The sequence below is a fragment of the Ambystoma mexicanum genome, chromosome 2p, assembly GCF_040938575.1.
Source record: "Ambystoma mexicanum isolate Mex_15411 chromosome 2p, UKY_AmexF1_1, whole genome shotgun sequence".
Taxonomy (NCBI): Eukaryota; Metazoa; Chordata; class Amphibia; order Caudata; family Ambystomatidae; genus Ambystoma; species Ambystoma mexicanum.
Window position 1 is genome coordinate 26,408,064 of NC_090923.1, and position 19,188 is coordinate 26,427,251.

Sequence of the window (19,188 nt, forward strand, 5' to 3'; positions counted from 1 at the left end):
AGCAACACACCATAGACCACTGATGCCTTAATACTAAACTAAATCACCTCCATGCGGCTCTCACGTCACCATGGGTCCACTGTGCCGTACTACTAGACTGTACACCCTCCATGCCTTAAGCAACACACCATAGACCACTGATGCCTTAATACTAAACTAAATCACCTCCATGCGGCTCTCACGTCACCATGGGTCCCCTGTGCCGTACTACTAGACTGTACACCCTCCATGCCTTAAGCAACAAACCATAGACCACTGATGCCTTAATACTAAACGAAATCACCTCCATGCGGCTCTCACGTCCCCATGGGTCCCCTGTGCCGTACTACTAGACTGTACACCCTCCATGCCTTAAGCAACACACCATAGACCACTGATGCCTTAATACTAAACTAAATCACCTCCATGCGGCTCTCACGTCACCATGGGTCCCCTGTGCCGTACTACTAGACTGTACACCCTCCATGCCTTAAGCAACACACCATAGACCACTGATGCCTTAATACTAAACTAAATCACCTCCATGCGGCTCTCACGTCACCATGGGTCCCCTGTGCCGCACTACTAGACTGTACACCCTCCATGCCTTAAGCAACACACCATAGACCACTGATGCCTTAATACTAAACTAAATCACCTCCATGCGGCTCTCACGTCACCATGGGTCCCCTGTGCCGTACTACTAGACTGTACACCCTCCATGCCTTAAGCAACACACCATAGACCACTGATGATTGAATACTACACTTAATCACCCCCATGCTGTATTCACCTCAACATGCATCCCCAGTGCCTCAATTCTGGACTGTAAACCCTCATTACCTTAAGCAACACACCATAGATCATTGATGGCGTAATACTACCCTAAATCACCTCAATTCTGTATTCCCCTCACCATGCCTCAATACTAGACTGTACACCCCCATGCCTTAAGCTCCACACCATAGATCACTGATGCCTTAATACTACCCTAAATCACCTCAATGCTGTATTCCCCTCACCATGCCTCAATACTAGACTGCACACCCCCATGCCTTAAGCTCCACACCATAGATCACTGATGCCTTAATACTACACTAAATCACCTCCATGCATGCTGTATTCACCTCACTGTGCATCCTCAGTGTCTTCATACAAGACTGTACACCCTCTATGCCTTAAGCAACACACCATAGACCAATGATGCCTTAATACTACCCTAAATCACCTCAATGCTGTATTCCCCTCACCATGCCTCAATACTAGACTGTACACCCTCCATGCCTTAAGCACCACGCCATAGATCACTGATGCCTTAATACTACCCTAAATCACATCAATGCTGTATTCCCCTCACCATGCCTCAATACTAGACTGTACACCCTCCATGCCTTAAGCACCACGCCATAGATCGCTCATTCCTTAATACTACACTAAATCACCTCCATGCTGTATTCTCCTCAACATGCATTTGCAGTGTCTTAATCACAATACTAAACCACCTCAATATCTTAATAACCCACTATAAAGCATTGATGTCTTAATCACTAGACATACACCTTACTCCATGCCTTAATCACACCATAGATCCTTGATTCTTTAACTCTACACCCTGACCAGCTCGCTGATGTAATATCCTCATAATGCATCCTCAATGGCTTAATCACTAGACTGAACCACCACACTCCCTTCATCCCCCACTCTACATCCTTGATGCCTTAATTACTAGAGAAGCTGCTTCCATACCTTAATTACAACCCATCCATTGTAAATGCCTTCATCTTATACTGAATTCGGCCCTTCCTTCATTGACACAGCTTGAATCATCCAGTAAGACTAAGTGAAAAGCAATTCATCCTTGATGTCTTCACCACTGGAGATAACCGCATGCATGCTTTAATAATCACCCACCATACATCCCTGATGCTTTACTCACGAATATCGAGCACAAAAACTGCCAGCAGAAAACAATGAGTTTTTAAAGTTGAATTGATACAAATTTACACAAGCAAATTGAGGGCGGTTGGGTTGGGGTAATATTTAACTTGGGGGGATGCGAGGGGAGGCTGCAGGGGGCTTCCCCCATGCATTTTTGCTCCGCTGAAATGTGTGAACATGTACTCATAGAAAATCAATGTTATGGAATTTTCAGTAAAAAATATGTTATTATACCGTAGATCCTTACTCAGTAGACTAAATCTTTCTCCATGAGTGAATGACAGCCTTCATAACTAGACCAAGCCTTAACTGTGCCTTAAGCACCTCGGTACATCAATCATCCCATCAATGTCTCAATCATTTGTCCAAACCCTTCCAGTGCCTGAAGGAGAATCACAGCCACTTTCCTACTAATTCTTCCAGTGAAATATCAATATTGGGTCTCCTTTATCCCCAGGGTGCGGTTTACGCACTGGCTCATTTCTCGACAGTAACACGGAGCTACTAGTTCTTATGAATACAATATATTGGTCATTTGAGAGGTACTATTGTTCGTGTGGTCCGTAACCAAAGATCCGAAAGGAACAGTAGCTTTGAGAAGGTAAGGTATATAGGACAGGCTGCCCGGTGCACGCCGGAATGTGATCATACCATGTGCTCTATGTCTGAGCTATTGCAATACTTCTCCACTGCGTCGTTCCCAGGCACAAATATTGTGTACTTGCTTTCCGAGGACTCAATCTCATCAATCAGCCGGTATTGCTAAATTGGAATAAAACAAAAAGCAGTTACTTAATAAGGCTTGAGTTATATAAACATCCAGATGGTCTACAAACATTCCTGTATCCAATTGGCTGTCATTTTGTTGAAAACCGATTGAGGGTCATCAAAAGGTAAGGGTAGATGTTCATGTACTGGAGCATGGTGTGTAATGGGCACCGGTACATGACCGGAGAGGACAAAGGTGGCGCACAAGGGGTCGGAGGCAACTACAGGACTTTGTCCAATACTTTGGAGTATGGGCGCTGACCTCATGTACAAGGTGAGTTTCCGGAAAGATTAATCCCCATGGCCTTCCACCCCTACCTGAGGTAGTGCCAGCCAGGTCATCTGGAACCATTAATCAAAGCCCACCTGCAGAACTCCATAGAGAGGTCCCCAATCACAGATCAACTTACAGGGCCAGGACTAATTCTCTAAATCGCGCTCCCCTTACAACAGTCTGTAGTCACCCCTCAGTTTGAACACTTACACAATGGTTGGTTACCTGTAAAGACTCAGTGAAGTTACTAAAAGACTGAATAAGTCCAAGCTGCTTTCCTAAGCCAGGGTGAGGCGGGGGAACATCGCCGACAGATGGTATAAGAACCTGCAGAGACAACAGAGAAAGGACAATTGAAATGCATATGCCATTGTGCCCATCTGCTGCCTGGCCTGATGTTCAGAACTTCACCACATCAAGGCGACCACACAAACTGTCTGAGGATGCAACAGCTCAGTGATTCAGGGATGTTTCTAATGTGCCAGCATCGCTAAATCAGTTCATGTGAGTAACTGTCTGAGGATGCAACAGGTCAGTGACTCAGAGATGTTCCTAATGTGCCAGCATCGCTAAATCAGTTCATGTGAGTAACTGTGAGGATGCAACAGGTCAGTGGCTCAGGGATGTTCCTAATGTGCCAGCATCGCCAAATCAGTTCATGTGAGTAACTGTCCGAGGATGCAACAGCTCAGTGATTCAGGGATGTTTCTAATGTGCCAGCATCGCTAAATCAGTTCATGTCAGTAACTGTCTGAGGATGCAACAGGTCAGTGACTCAGAGATGTTCCTAATGTGCCAGCATCGCTAAATCAGTTAATGTGAGTAACTGTGAGGATGCAATAGGTCAGTGACTCAGAGATGTTCCTAATGTGCCAGCATCGCCAAATCAGTTCATGTGAGTAACTGTCCGAGGATGCAACAGCTCAGTGATTCAGGGATGTTCCTAATGTGCCAGCATCGCTAAATCAGTTCATGTGAGTAACTGTCTGAGGATGCAACAGGTCAGTGACTCAGAGATGCTCCTAATGTGCCAGCATCGCTAAATCAGTTCATGTGAGTAACTGTGAGGATGCAACAGGTCAGTGACTCAGAGATGTTCCTAATGTGCCAGCATCGCCAAATCAGTTCATGTGAGTAACTGTCTGAGGAGGCAACAGCTCAGTGACTCAGAGATGTTCCTAATGTGCCAGCATCGCTAAATCAGTTCATGTGAGTAACTGTCTGAGGATGCAACAGGTCAGTGACTCAGAGATGTTCCTAATGTGCCAGCATCGCTAAATCAGTTCATGTGAGTAACTGTGAGGATGCAACAGGTCAGTGACTCAGGGATGTTCCTAATGTGCCAGCATCGCCAAATCAGTTCATGTGAGTAACTGTCCGAGGATGCAACAGCTCAGTGATTCAGGGATGTTCCTAATGTGCCAGCATCGCTAAATCAGTTCACGTGAGTAACTGTCCGAGGATGCAACAGGTCAGTGACTCAGAGATGTTCCTAATGTGCCAGCATCGCTAAATCAGTTCATGTGAGTAACTGTCTGAGGATGCAACAGGTCAGTGACTCAGAGATGTTCCTAATGTGCCAGCATCGCTAAATCAGTTCATGTGAGTAACTGTGAGGATGCAACAGGTCAGTGACTCAGAGATGTTCCTAATGTGCTAGCATTGCTAAATCAGATCATGTGAGTAACTGTCTGAGGAGGCAACAGCTCAGTGACTCAGAGATGTTCCTAATGTGCCAGCATCGCTAAATCAGTTCATGTGAGTAACTGTCTGAGGAGGCAACAGCTCAGTGACTCAGAGATGTTCCTAATGTGCCAGCATCGCTAAATCAGTTCATGTGAGTAACTGTCTGAGGATGCAACAGCTCAGTGACTCAGAGGTGTTCCTAATGTGCCAGCATCGCTAAATCAGTTAATGTAAGTAACTGTGAGGATGCAACAGGCCAGTGACTCAGAGATGTTCCTAATGTGCTAGCATTGCTAAATCAGATCATGTGAGTAACTGTCTGAGGAGGCAACAGCTCAGTGACTCAGAGATGTTCCTAATGTGCCAGCATCGCTAAATCAGTTCATGTGAGTAACTGTCTGAGGATGCAACAGCTCAGTGACTCAGAGGTGTTCCTAATGTGCCAGCATCGCTAAATCAGTTCATGTGAGTAACTGTCTGAGGATGCAACAGCTCAGTGATTCAGGGATGTTCCTAATGTGCTAGCATTGCTAAATCAGATCATGTGAGTAACTGTCTGAGGAGGCAACAGCTCAGTGACTCAGAGATGTTCCTAATGTGCCAGCATCGCTAAATCAGTTCATGTGAGTATCTGTGAGGATGCAACAGGTCAGTGACTCAGAGATGTTCCTAATTTGCCAGCATTGCTAAATCAGTTAATGTGAGTAATTGTCTGAGGATGCAACAGCTCAGTGATTCAGGGATGTTCCTAGTGTGCCAGCATCGCTAAATCACTTCATGTGAGTAACTGTGAGGATGCAACAGGTCAGTGACTCAGAGATGTTCCTAATTTGCCAGCATTGCTAAATCAGTTAATGTGAGTAGCTGTCTGAGGATGCAACAGGTCAGTGACTCAGAGATGTTCCTAATGTGCCAGCATCGCTAAATCAGTTCATGTGAGTCACTGTGAGGATGCAACAGGTCAGTGACTCAGAGATGTTCCTAATTTGCCAGCATCGCTAAATCAGTTAATGTGAGTAGCTGTCTGAGGATGCAACAGCTCAGTGATTCAGGGATGTGCCAGCATCCCCTAATTCAGCTCACGTGAGTGCCCTGGCTAAAGGAAGGAGCACCAGAAGGATGAATGCTAAAGAAATAGAGGGACATTAGGAGGTCAAGAGTTGACGCGACAGACCAACCATACACTTCCGCAGAAGCTTTCGGGACCAGGGACCAGTTCTGTCTCCTGTAGTTCTAGCTCCTGCTCACAAAAGCCTCTTATGATGAGGATTCACCCAGCGCTGGAACTCAACAACTGGCTGGCCTGTCTTCAGCACCTCCCAAAGCTGAGAGGTGTAAAAAGGTGTTACATTTCAATGTCGTCGACGGATTGTGGGTGCATCAAAGACCTTTTAAGGGAATTAAGTTAGTCCTAGGAATGAGTTGCCATAGCCACCATGATGCGCTGGAACCAAAAGGATAGAGGGGTTCTTTCCATAGAGGGGTGCTTTACATAGAGGGGTTCTTTACATAGAGGGGTTCTTTCCATACCGGGGTTCCATAGAGGGGTTCTTAACATAGAGGGGTTCTTTACATAGAGGGGTTCTTTCCATCGAGGGGTTCCATAGAGGGGTTCTTTACATAGAGGGGTTCTTTACATAGAGGGGTTCTTTCCATAGAAGGGTTCCATAGAGGGGTTCTTTACATAGAGGGGTGCTTTACATAGAGGGGTTCTTTACATAGAGGGGTTCTTTCCATAGAGGGGTTCCATAGAGGGGTTCTTTACATAGAGGGGTGCTTTACATAGAGGGGTTCTTTCCATAGAGGGGTTCCATAGAGGGGTTCTTAACATAGAGGGGTGCTTTACATAGAGGGGTTCTTTACATGGAGGGGTTCTTTCCATAGAGGGGTGCTTTACATAGAGGGGTGCTTTACATAGAGGGGTTCCATAGAGGGGTTCTTTACATAGAGGGGTTCTTTACATAGAGGGGTGCTTTACATAGAGGGGTGCTTTACATAGAGGGGTTATTTACATAGAGGGGTTCTTTCCATAGAGGGGTTCTTTACATAGAGGGGTGCTTTACATAGAGGGGTTCCATAGAGGGGTTCTTTACATAGAGGGGTGCTTTACATAGAGGGGTTCTTTACATAGAGGGGTTCTTTACATAGAGGGGTTCTTTCCATAGAGGGGTCCTTTACATAGAGGGGTGCTTTACCTAGAGGGGTTCCATAGAGGGGTTCTTTACATAGAGGGGTGCTTTACATAGAGGGGTTCTTTCCATAGAGGAGTGCTTTACATAGAGGGGTTCTTTACATAGAGGGGTTCTTTACATAGAGGGGTGCTTTACATAGAGGGGTTCTTTACACAGTCCAGTCTGCATGTCTGTCATTGGTCACTGCATTCATGTCTAGAATGCTTTCTGGGTGGGATGCTCTGTGTGTCATAGTGTTGGAAGGAGTCTGGGTGTAGTCGGTAGGTAGGAGGGGGACGGGTGGGTTGAATCTCTGGTGGTGGGCTTGGGGGTGGACGACTTCAGTGTACCACCATATCATTATTGACTGAATGTGGCACACAACAGATCGTCGGAGGATTCCGTTGGACGCCAGGGGTCCGCCCAGGTTACTAATGGGACAGCTATGAAATTGGTGTCAAAGAAAGTTGTAAGTTGCACATTCTTGAAATCTTGAGTCAGACCAAAGCGCTGCATAGTGCGTCAGAATGAGGAGGATCCCTTGCATGTCTGCTCTTGTGCATATCATTTGTTGTTTGGAAAGTGCTTTGAAAGTCCAGCCGCACGATGCAAAGCTCCTGGGCCAATTCTTACTTATGGAATCACATCACGGAAGCACAATATTGTGCAGACGTGTAGTTCATTTTGTTGTACATGCCAAAAATTGCAACAGAATGTTAAATAACATTGCAAGGAGGTAGTGGATCAGAATTATAGTTTCCTTATAATAAACATTGGGGATTTTGTGAGTGAGAATTAATTAAAATGTGTTATTGCCCAATTATAATATTATATTTATTTTGTGTTTATTAAAATAGAACATTCTAATTTCCTCAGGGGAGGGCCTGCTAAACCTGCTTCCCTGCCTTCTGCATTCCAGCCCACTGCATGGGTTCTTCTGCCTGCTTCCCTCTCTTCTTCATTCCAGCCCACTGCATGGATTCTTCTGCCTGCTTCCCTCCATTCTGCATTCCATCCTCCCGCATGGGTTCTTCTGCCTGCTTCTTTCCCTTCTGCGTTCAGGCCTGTTGCATGGGTTCTTCTGCCTGCTTCCCTCCCTTCTGCATTCCATCCTGCCACATGGGTTCCTCTGCCTGCTTCCCTCTATTCTGAATTCAGGCCCGCTGCATGGGTTCTTCTGCCTGCTTCCCTCCCTTCTGCATTCCAGCCCGCTTGATGGGTTCTTCTGCCTGCTTCCCTCCATTCTGCATTCCATCCTGCTGCATGGGTTCTTCTGCCTGCTTCCCTCCATTCTGAATTCAGGCCTGCCGCATGGGTTCTTCTGCCTGCTTCCCTCCCTTCTGCATTCTAGCCCGCTTGATGGGTTCTTCTGCCTGCTTCCCTCCATTCTGCATCCTAGCACACTGCATGGATTCTTCTGCTTGCTTCCCTCCATTCTGCATTCCATCCTGACACATGGGTTCTTCTGCTTGCTTCTCTACATTCTGCATTCGAGCCTGCTGCATGGGTTCTTCTGCCTGCTTCCCTCCCTTCTGCATTCCATCCTGCCACATGGGTTCTTCTGCCTGCTTCCCTCTATTCTGAATTCAGGCCCGCTGCATGGGTTCTTCTGCCTGCTTCCCTCCCTTCTGCATTCCAGCCCACTTGATGGGTTCTTCTGCCTGCTACCCTCCATTCTACATTCTAGCCCACTGCATGGATTCTTCTGCCTGCTTCCCTCCATTCTGGATTCCATCCTGCCGCATGGGTTCTTCTGCTTGCTTCCCTCCATTCTGCATTCTAGCCCGCTGCATGGATTCTTCTGCCTGCTTCCCTCCCTTCTGCATTCCAGGATCGCTGCTTGGGTTCTTCTGCCTGCTTCCCTCCATTCTGCATTCTAGCCCACTGCATGGATTTTTCTGCCTGCTTCCCTCCATTCTGCATTCCATCCTGCCGCATGGGTTCTTCTGCCTGCTTCCCTCCATTCTGCATTCTAGCCTGCTGCATGGATTCTTCTGCCTGCTTCCCTCCATTCTGCATTCCATCCTGCCACATGGGTTCTTCTGCCTGCTTCCCTCCATTCTGCATTCTAGCCTGCTGCATGGGTTCTTCTGCCTGCTTCCCTCAATTCTGTATTCAGGCCTGTTGCATGGGTTCTTCTGCCTGCTTCCCTCCATTCTGCATATCCATCCTGCCACATGGGTTCTTCTGCCTGCTTCCCTCCCTTCTGCATTCCATCCTGCCACATGGGTTCTTCTGCCTGCTTCCCTCCATTCTGCATTCAGGCCTGTTGCATGGGTTCTTCTGCATGCTTCCCTCCATTCTGCATTCAGGCCTGCTGCATGGGTTCTTCTGCCTGCTTCCCTCCATTCTGCATTCAGGCCTGCTGCATGGGTTCTTCTGCCTGCTTCCCTCCATTCTGCATTCAGGCCTGTTGCATGGGTTCTTCTGCCTGCTTCCCTCCATTCTGCATTCAGGCATGTTGCATGGGTTCTTCTGCCTGCTTCCCTCCATTCTGCATTCTAGCCTGCTGTGTGGGTTCTTCTGCCTGCTTCCCTCCATTCTGCATTCAGGCCTGTTGCATGGGTTCTTCTGCCTGCTTCCCTCCATTCTGCATTCAGGCCTGTTGCATGGGTTCTTCTGCCTGCTTCCCTCCATTCTCCATTCAGACCTGTTGCATGGGTTCTTCTGCCTGCTTCCCTCCATTCTGCATTCAGGCCTGTTGCATGGGTTCTTCTGCCTGCTTCCCTCCATTCTGCATTCAGGCCTGTTGCATGGGATCTTCTGCCTGCTTCCCTCCATTCTGCATTCAGGCCTGTTGCATGAGTTCTTCTGCCTGATTCCCTCCATTCTGCACTCAGGCCTGTTGCATGGGTTCTTCTGCCTACTTCCCTCCCGTCTGCATTCCAGCCCGCTGCATGGGTTCTTCTGCCTGCTTCCCTCCCTTCTGCATTCCAGTCTGCTTGATGGGTTCTTCTGCCTGCTTCCCTCCCTTCTGCATTCCAGTCCGCTTGATGGGTTCTTCTGCCTAATTCACTCCATTCTGCATTCCATCCTGCCGCATGGGTTCTTCTGCCTGCTTCCGGCCATTCTGCATTCAGGCCTGTTGCATGGATTCTTCTGCCTGTTTCCCTCCCTTCTGCATGCCAGGATGGTGCATGGGTTCTTCTGCCTGCTTCCCTCCATTCTGCATTCCATCCTGCCGCATGGGTTCTTCTGCCTGCTTCCCTCCCTTCTGCATTCCAGCCCGCTTGATGGGTTCTTCTGCCTGCTTCCCTCCCTTCTGCATTCCATCCTGCCGCATGGGTTCTTCTGCCTGCTTCCCTCTCTTCTGCATTCCAGCCCGCTTGAGGGGTTCTTCTGCCTGCTTCCCTCCCTTCTGTATTCCAGCCCGCTGCATGGGTTCTTCTGCCTGCTTCTCTCCCTTCTGCATTCCAGCCTCCTTGATGGGTTCTTCTGCCTGCTTCCCTCCCTTCTGCATTCCATCCTGCCGCATGGGTTCTTCTGCCTGCTTCCCTCCTTTCTGCATTCAGGCCTGTTGCATGGGTTCTTCTGCCTGCTTCCCTCCATTCTGCATTCAGGCCTGTTGCATGGGTTCTTCTGCCTGCTTTCCTCCATTCTGCATTCAGGCCTGTTGCATGGGTTCTTCTGCCTGCTTCCCTCCATTCTGCATTCAGGCCGGTTGCATGGGTTCTTCTGCCTGCTTCCCTCCATTCTGCATTCAGGCCTGTTGCATGGGTTCTTTTGCCTGCTTCCCCCCTTCTGCATTCCAGCCTGCTTCCTGGGTTCTTCTGCCGGATTCCCACCTTCAGGATTCCAGCCCGCTGCATGGATTCTTCTGCCTGCTTCCCTCTCTTCTGCATTCCAGCCCGCTGCATGTGTTCTTCCGCCTGCATCTCTCCCTTCTGCATTACAGCCTGCTGCATGGGTTCTTTTGCCTGCTTCCCTCCCTTCCGCATTTCAGTGTCGCTGCATGGGCTCTTCTGCCTGCTTCCCTCCCTTCTGCATTCCAGCCTGCTTCCTGGGTTCTTCTGTCGGATTCCCACCTTCAGGATTCCAGCCAGCTGCATGGATTCTTCTGCCTGTTTCCCTCCATTCTGCATTCCATCCTGCCGCATGGGTTCTTCTGCCTGCTTCCCTCCATTCTGCATTCAGGCCTGTTGCATGGGTTCTTCTGCCTGCTTCCCTCCATTCTGCATTCAGGCCTGTTGCATGGATTCTTCTGCCTGTTTCCCTCCCTTCTGCATGCCAGGATGGTGCATGGGTTCTTCTGCCTGCTTCCCTCCATTCTGCATTCCATCCTGCCGCATGGGTTCTTCTGCCTGCTTCCCTCCCTTCTGTATTCCAGCCCGCTTGATCGGTTCTTCTGCCTGCTTACCTCCCTTCTGCATTCCATCCTGCCGCATGGGTTCTTCTGCCTGCTTCCCTTCCTTCTGCATTCCAGCCTGCTTGATGGGTTCTTCTGCCTGCTTCCCTCCCTTCTGCATTCCAGCCCGCTGCATGGGTTCTTCTGCCTGCTTCCCTCCCTTCTACATTCTAGCCTGCTTGATGGGTTCTTCTGCCTGCTTCCCTCCCTTCTGCATTCCATCCTGCCGCATGGGTTCTTCTGCTTGCTTCCCTCCATTCTGCATTCTAGCCTGCTGCATGGGTTCTTCTGCCTGCTTCCCTCAATTCTGTATTCAGGCCTGTTGCATGGGTTCTTCTGCCTGCTTCCCTCCATTCTGCATATCCATTCTGCCACATGGGTTCTTCTGCCTGCTTCCCCCCCTTCTGCATTCCATCCTGCCACATGGGTTCTTCTGCCTGCTTCCCTCCATTCTGCATTCAGGCCTGTTGCATGGGTTCTTCTGCATGCTTCCCTCCATTCTGCATTCAGGCCTGCTGCATGGGTTCTTCTGCCTGCTTCCCTCCATTCTGCATTCAGGCCTGCTGCATGGGTTCTTCTGCCTGCTTCCCTCCATTCTGCATTCAGGCCTGTTGCATGGGTTATTCTGCCTGCTTCCCTCCATTCTGCATTCAGGCATGTTGCATGGGTTCTTCTGCCTGCTTCCCTCCATTCTGCATTCTAGCCTGCTGTGTGGGTTCTTCTGCCTGCTTCCCTCCATTCTGCATTCAGGCCTGTTGCATGGGTTCTTCTGCCTGCTTCCCTCCATTCTGCATTCAGGCCTGTTGCATGGGTTCTTCTGCCTGCTTCCCTCCATTCTCCATTCAGACCTGTTGCATGGGTTCTTCTGCCTGCTTCCCTCCATTCTGCATTCAGGCCTGTTGCATGGGTTCTTCTGCCTGCTTCCCTCCATTCTGCATTCAGGCCTGTTGCATGGGATCTTCTGCCTGCTTCCCTCCATTCTGCATTCAGGCCTGTTGCATGAGTTCTTCTGCCTGATTCCCTCCATTCTGCACTCAGGCCTGTTGCATGGGTTCTTCTGCCTACTTCCCTCCCGTCTGCATTCCAGCCCGCTGCATGGGTTCTTCTGCCTGCTTCCCTCCCTTCTGCATTCCAGTCCGCTTGATGGGTTCTTCTGCCTAATTCACTCCATTCTGCATTCCATCCTGCCGCATGGGTTCTTCTGCCTGCTTCCGTCCATTCTGCATTCAGGCCTGTTGCATGGATTCTTCTGCCTGTTTCCCTCCCTTCTGCATGCCAGGATGGTGCATGGGTTCTTCTGCCTGCTTCCCTCCATTCTGCATTCCATCCTGCCGCATGGGTTCTTCTGCCTGCTTCCCTCCCTTCTGCATTCCAGCCCGCTTGATGGGTTCTTCTGCCTGCTTCCCTCCCTTCTGCATTCCATCCTGCCGCATGGGTTCTTCTGCCTGCTTCCCTCTCTTCTGCATTCCAGCCCGCTTGAGGTGTTCTTCTGCCTGCTTCCCTCCCTTCTGTATTCCAGCCCGCTGCATGGGTTCTTCTGCCTGCTTCTCTCCCTTCTGCATTCCAGCCTCCTTGATGGGTTCTTCTGCCTGCTTCCCTCCCTTCTGCATTCCATCCTGCCGCATGGGTTCTTCTGCCTGCTTCCCTCCTTTCTGCATTCAGGCCTGTTGCATGGGTTCTTCTGCCTGCTTCCCTCCATTCTGCATTCAGGCCTGTTGCATGGGTTCTTCTGCCTGCTTTCCTCCATTCTGCATTCAGGCCTGTTGCATGGGTTCTTCTGCCTGCTTCCCTCCATTCTGCATTCAGGCCGGTTGCATGGGTTCTTCTGCCTGCTTCCCTCCATTCTGCATTCAGGCCTGTTGCATGGGTTCTTTTGCCTGCTTCCCCCCTTCTGCATTCCAGCCTGCTTCCTGGGTTCTTCTGCCGGATTCCCACCTTCAGGATTCCAGCCCGCTGCATGGATTCTTCTGCCTGCTTCCCTCTCTTCTGCATTCCAGCCCGCTGCATGTGTTCTTCCGCCTGCATCTCTCCCTTCTGCATTACAGCCTGCTGCATGGGTTCTTTTGCCTGCTTCCCTCCCTTCCGCATTTCAGTGTCGCTGCATGGGCTCTTCTGCCTGCTTCCCTCCCTTCTGCATTCCAGCCTGCTTCCTGGGTTCTTCTGTCGGATTCCCACCTTCAGGATTCCAGCCAGCTGCATGGATTCTTCTGCCTGTTTCCCTCCATTCTGCATTCCATCCTGCCGCATGGGTTCTTCTGCCTGCTTCCCTCCATTCTGCATTCAGGCCTGTTGCATGGATTCTTCTGCCTGTTTCCCTCCCTTCTGCATGCCAGGATGGTGCATGGGTTCTTCTGCCTGCTTCCCTCCATTCTGCATTCCATCCTGCCGCATGGGTTCTTCTGCCTGCTTCCCTCCCTTCTGTATTCCAGCCCGCTTGATGGGTTCTTCTGCCTGCTTACCTCCCTTCTGCATTCCATCCTGCCGCATGGGTTCTTCTGCCTGCTTCCCTTCCTTCTGCATTCCAGCCTGCTTGATGGGTTCTTCTGCCTGCTTCCCTCCCTTCTGCATTCCAGCCCGCTGCATGGGTTCTTCTGCCTGCTTCCCTCCCTTCTACATTCTAGCCTGCTTGATGGGTTCTTCTGCCTGCTTCCCTCCCTTCTGCATTCCATCCTGCCGCATGGGTTCTTCTGCTTGCTTCCCTCCTTTCTGCATTCAGGCCTGTTGCATGGGTTCTTCTGCCTGCTTCCCTCCATTCTGCATTCAGGCCTGTTGCATGGGTTCTTCTGCCTGCTTCCCTCCATTCTGCATTCTAGCCTGCTGCATGGGTTCTTCTGCCTGCTTCCCTCCATTCTGCATTCAGGCCTGTTGCATGGGTTCTGCTGCCTGCTTCCCTCCATTCTGCATTCAGGCCTGTTGCATGGGTTCTTCTGCCTGCTTCCCTCCATTCTGCATTCAGGCCTGTTGCATGGGTTCTTCTGCCTGCTTCCCTCCATTCTGCATTCAGGCCTGTTGCATGGGTTCTTCTGCCTGCTTCCCTCCATTCTGCATTCAGGCCTGTTGCATGGGTTCTTTGCCTGCTTCCCCCCTTCTGCATTCCAGCCTGCTTCCTGCGTTCTTCTGCCGGATTCCCACCTTCAGGATTCCAGCCCGCTGTATGGATTCTTCTGCCTGCTTCCCTCTCTTCTGCATTCCAGCCCGCTGCATGCGTTCTTCCGTCTGCATCTCTCCCTTCTGCATTCCAGGATTGCTGCATGGGTTCTTTTGCCTGCTTCCCTCCCTTCTGCATTACAGCCCGCTGCATGGGTTGTTCTGCCTGCTTCCCTCCCTTCTGCATTCCAGCCCGCCAGATGGGTTCTTCTGCCTGCTTCCCTCCCTTCTGCATTCCATCCTGCCGCATAGGTTCTTCTGCCTGCTTCCCTTCCTTCTGCATTCCAGCCCGCTTGATGGGTTCTTCTGCCTGCTTCCCTTCCTTCTGCATTCCAGCCCGCTTGATGGGTTCTTCTGCCTGCTTCCCTCCATTCTGCATTCAGGCCTGTTGCATGGGTTCTTCTACCTGTTTCCTTTCCTTCTGCATTCCAGCCCGCTTGATGGGTTCTTCTGCCTGCTTCCCTTCCTTCTGCATTCCAGCCCGCTTGATGGGTTCTTCTGCCTGCTTCCCTCCATTCTGCATTCCATTCTGCCGCATGGGTTCTTCTGCCTGCTTCCCTCCATTCTGCATTCAGGCCTGTTGCATGGATTCTTCTGCCTGTTTCCCTCCCTTCTGCATTCCATCCTGCTGCATGGGTTCTTCTGCCTGCTTCCCTCCATTCTGCATTCAGGCCTGTTGCATGGGTTCTGCTGCCTGCTTCCCTCCATTCTGCATTCAGGCCTGTTGCATGGGTTCTTCTGCCTGCTTCCCTCCATTCTGCATTCAGGCCTGTTGCCTGGGTTCTTCTGCCTGCTTCCCTCCATTCTGCATTCAGGCCTGTTGCATGGGTTCTTCTGCCTGCTTCCCTCCATTCTGCATTCAGGCCTGTTGCATGGGTTCTTTGCCTGCTTCCCCCCTTCTGCATTCCAGCCTGCTTCCTGCGTTCTTCTGCCGGATTCCCACCTTCAGGATTCCAGCCCGCTGTATGGATTCTTCTGCCTGCTTCCCTCTCTTCTGCATTCCAGCCCGCTGCATGCGTTCTTCCGTCTGCATCTCTCCCTTCTGCATTCCAGGATTGCTGCATGGGTTCTTTTGCCTGCTTCCCTCCCTTCTGCATTACAGCCCGCTGCATGGGTTGTTCTGCCTGCTTCCCTCCCTTCTGCATTCCAGCCCGCCTGATGGGTTCTTCTGCCTGCTTCCCTCCCTTCTGCATTCCATCCTGCCGCATGGGTTCTTCTGCCTGCTTCCCTTCCTTCTGCATTCCAGCCCGCTTGATGGGTTCTTCTGCCTGCTTCCCTTCCTTCTGCATTCCATCCCGCTTGATGGGTTCTTCTGCCTGCTTCCCTCCATTCTGCATTCAGGCCTGTTGCATGGGTTCTTCTACCTGTTTCCTTTCCTTCTGCATTCCAGCCCGCTTGATGGGTTCTTCTGCCTGCTTCCCTTCCTTCTGCATTCCAGCCCGCTTGATGGGTTCTTCTGCCTGCTTCCCTCCATTCTGCATTCCATTCTGCCGCATGGGTTCTTCTGCCTGCTTCCCTCCATTCTGCATTCAGGCCTGTTGCATGGATTCTTCTGCCTGTTTCCCTCCCTTCTGCATTCCAGCCCGCTTGATGGGTTCTTCTGCCTGCTTCCCTCCATTCTGCATTCCATCCTGCTGCATGGGTTCTTCTGCCTGCTTCCCTTCCTTCTGCATTCCATCCTGCCGCATGGGTTCTTCTGCCTGCTTCTCTTCCTTCTGCATTCCAGCCCGCTTGATGGGTTCTTCTGCCTGCTTCCCTTCCTTCTGCATTCCAGCCCGCCGCATGGGTTCTTCTGCCTGCTTCCCTCCCTTCTGCATTCCATCCTGCTGCATGGGTTCTTCTGCCTGCTTCTCTTCCTTCTGCATTCCAGCCCGCTTGATGGGTTCTTCTGCCTGCTTCCCTTCCTTCTGCATTCCAGCCCGCCGCATGGGTTCTTCTGCCTGCTTCCCTCCCTTCTGCATTCCAGCCCGTTGCGTGGGTTCTTCTGCCTGCTTCCCTCCCTTCTGCATTCCAGCCGCTGGATGGGTTCTTCTGCCTGCTTCCCTCCCTTCTGCACACCAGCCCGCCGCATGGGTTCTTCTGCCGGCTTCCCTCCCTTCTGCATTCCAGCCCGCCACATGGGTTCTTCTGCCTGCTTCCCTCCCTTCTGCATTCCAGCCCGCTGCATGGGTTCTTCTGCCTGCTTCCCTCCCTTCTGCATTCCAGCCCGCTGCATGGGTTCATCTGCCTGTTTCCCTCCCTTCTGCATGCCAGGATGGTGCATGGGTTCTTCTGCCTGCTTCTCTCCCTTCTGCATTCCAGGATCGCTGCATGGGTTCTTCTGCCTGCTTCCCTTCCTTCTGCATTCCAGCCCGCCGCATGGGTTCTTCAGCCTGCTTCCCTCCCTTCTGCATTCCAGCCCGCCGCATGGGTTCTTCTGCCTGCTTCCCTCCCTTCTGCATTCCAGCCCGCTGCATGGGTTCTTCTGCCTGCTTCCCTCCCTTCTGCATTCCAGCCCGCTGCATGGGTTCTTCTGCCTGTTTCCCTCCCTTCTGCATTCCAGGATGGTGCATGGGTTCTTCTGCCTGCTTCTCTCCCTTCTGCATTCCAGGATCGCTGCATGGGTTCTCTGCCTGCTTCCCTCCCTTCTGCATTCCAGCCCGCTGCATGGGTTCTTCTGCCTGTTTCCCTCCCTTCTGCATTCCAGGATGGTGCATGGGTTCTTCTGCCTGCTTCTCTCCCTTCTGCATTCCAGGATCGCTGCATGGGTTCTTCTGCCTGCTTCCCTCCCTTCTGCATTCCAGCCCGCTGCATGGGTTCTTCTGCCTGTTTCCCTCCCTTCTGCATTCCAGGATGGTGCGTGGGTTCTTCTGCCTGCTTCCCTCCCTTCTGCATTCCAGGATTGCTGCATGGGTTCTTCTGCCTCCTTCCCTCCTTTCTGCATTACAGCCCGCTGCATGGGTTCTTCTGCCTGCTTCCCTTCCTTCTGCATTCCAGCCCGCCGCATGGGTTCTTCTGCCTGCTTCCCTCCCTTCTGCATTCCAGCCCGCCGCATGGGTTCTTCTGCCTGCTTCCCTCCCTTCTGCATTCCAGCCACATGAGAATAGTGACAGGAACATTCGTATGTGGGATTATAAAACCCTCTGAGCACAATACGACTGATAAGTTCAACATGTGCCGTGGGAGAGCAGCGTGGATTCAGAGAAGGGGCGACCAGCTGTGATGGTGGGCATGTAAAGGGCCCCCATGTACAGGCATCTTTCCCCTGAGACATAGCCCCTCAGGGGGACTCAGCAATGGTCTCCTCATGAGGGAGAGGACGCATTATTGACAGAAGGAAAAGCAGTGTGGCCCTGGAGTTGCACAGCCATTTTATCCTCACATCAAATGAGTATATGGGGTTCACCGTTGCACTTTACTGTTGTGATGGGTGTAAACGCCAACCTCAGTGCGCATCAGGTACTCAGTGATTCAAGCATTAAACACTTTTTATTACAGGCATATTTGTCAAATATCATGTGTGGGCCTCATAACAATAGTGCCGGTCTGGAAACAACGATGCCAGTAAGCCTACCGGCACTGCTGTTTCCGGACTGGCACACTACAACTGTGCGGGCAGGTGCCCTCCTAGCCGCCAGGGTCAGATTTGCCGGGCGGCACGGCACCCGCTCGCAGAGTTCTCACGGGAGCACTGGCACCGTTGTTAATGGTACCAGTGCTCCCGTGTCCCCATTCCCATGGAGTCGCATGGGACTCCATGGAAATGGGGACTAACAAAATTACTGGTGCCTGACTTCCCGGCCACGGGACTTGGAATATGGTCAGACCTGCTGGGCGGGATGGCATCCGCTTGCAGAGTTCTCACAGGGGCATCGGCACCATTGTTAACGGTGCCAGTGCTCCTGTGTCCCCATGGCAACAAAATTACTGCCGCCTGACTTCCCGGCCACTGGAGTTGGAATAGCCCCGTGCAACCGCGAAGTCAGGCGCCCGTAATTTTTTACAGTTTTAGTTTATTTTATTATTTGTACCGCGGGTATCACCGGCATGGGTCCAGCCGGACCCCTAATGAAGCCCAGCAAATGTCCACCTGACAATCCCCCATATCTCCCCCATATCTCTCTCTCTCTTTCTCTCTCTCTCTCTTTCTCTCTCTCTCTCAAGAGAGTACATAGAGATATAGAGACAGGCAAGTGCGAGTGAGACCTAGATAACCATGTAACCTGGGCCATCTTCGACTCCACCCTCTCCTTCTCTCCTCACATCTCTGACGCCTCTAAGAAGTGAAACTATCAGCTGCTCCGCCTCAGAGGTATTCTTCCTTTTCTCACTTTACCCCAGAAGCTCACTGTCTCCAGAGCTACGGTTCTCTCTAGGCTGGACTACTGCAACAGCCTCTTTCTAAATCTTCCTACCTCTACTCTCTGACCTCTACAATGTATCAAGAAGAGGACTACAAGTATTGTCCTTGGCCTCAAGCCCAGGGATCATATCTCTCCAGCTCTGAAATCTCTTCACTGGCTCCCTGTGGCTGCGAGGATCAACTTCAAGACCCTCTGCATTGTGCACAAGTCTTTTTGGGGCTTGGGACCACTCTACCTGAAACTTTCTCTTCCAAAACATCTTCCATCTCAAGCTCTCCGCTCATCCACCTCCAACTCTCTAAGGGTCAGACGCTTCTCCAAGCAGAGAGTTGGGGGCAGATCTATCTCCTTGGCTGGGTCCTCCCGCTGGAGCAGCCTTCCCGCCTCTCTCAAACCTGAGCAGAAGCACCTCCGGTTCCTGAAGCAACTCAAGACCTTCCTTTTTGCTTCGGCTTTCTCTTTTTCTCTCCCCTGCTGATGCACCTGTCTCCTCCTCGCACTGGTCACCTGGATACCCTCTGAACTCGGGCCCAGGCT

At 51.2% G+C, this 19,188-nt stretch overlaps 1 protein-coding gene across 1 annotated transcript in view; it reads right to left on the reverse strand.

Moving 5' to 3' along the window:
• STAB1 (stabilin 1) overlaps positions 1–19,188 on the reverse strand; it is a 1,160,316-nt gene that overhangs the window by 586,547 nt on the left and 554,581 nt on the right. The window contains exons 32-33 of the mRNA XM_069643183.1: positions 3,185–3,286; positions 2,569–2,679 (exon numbers count right to left, since the gene is read on the reverse strand). Of these exons, the coding sequence (XP_069499284.1) occupies positions 2,569–2,679; positions 3,185–3,286 (213 nt within the window). The remainder of the gene's footprint in view (positions 1–2,568; positions 2,680–3,184; positions 3,287–19,188) is intronic.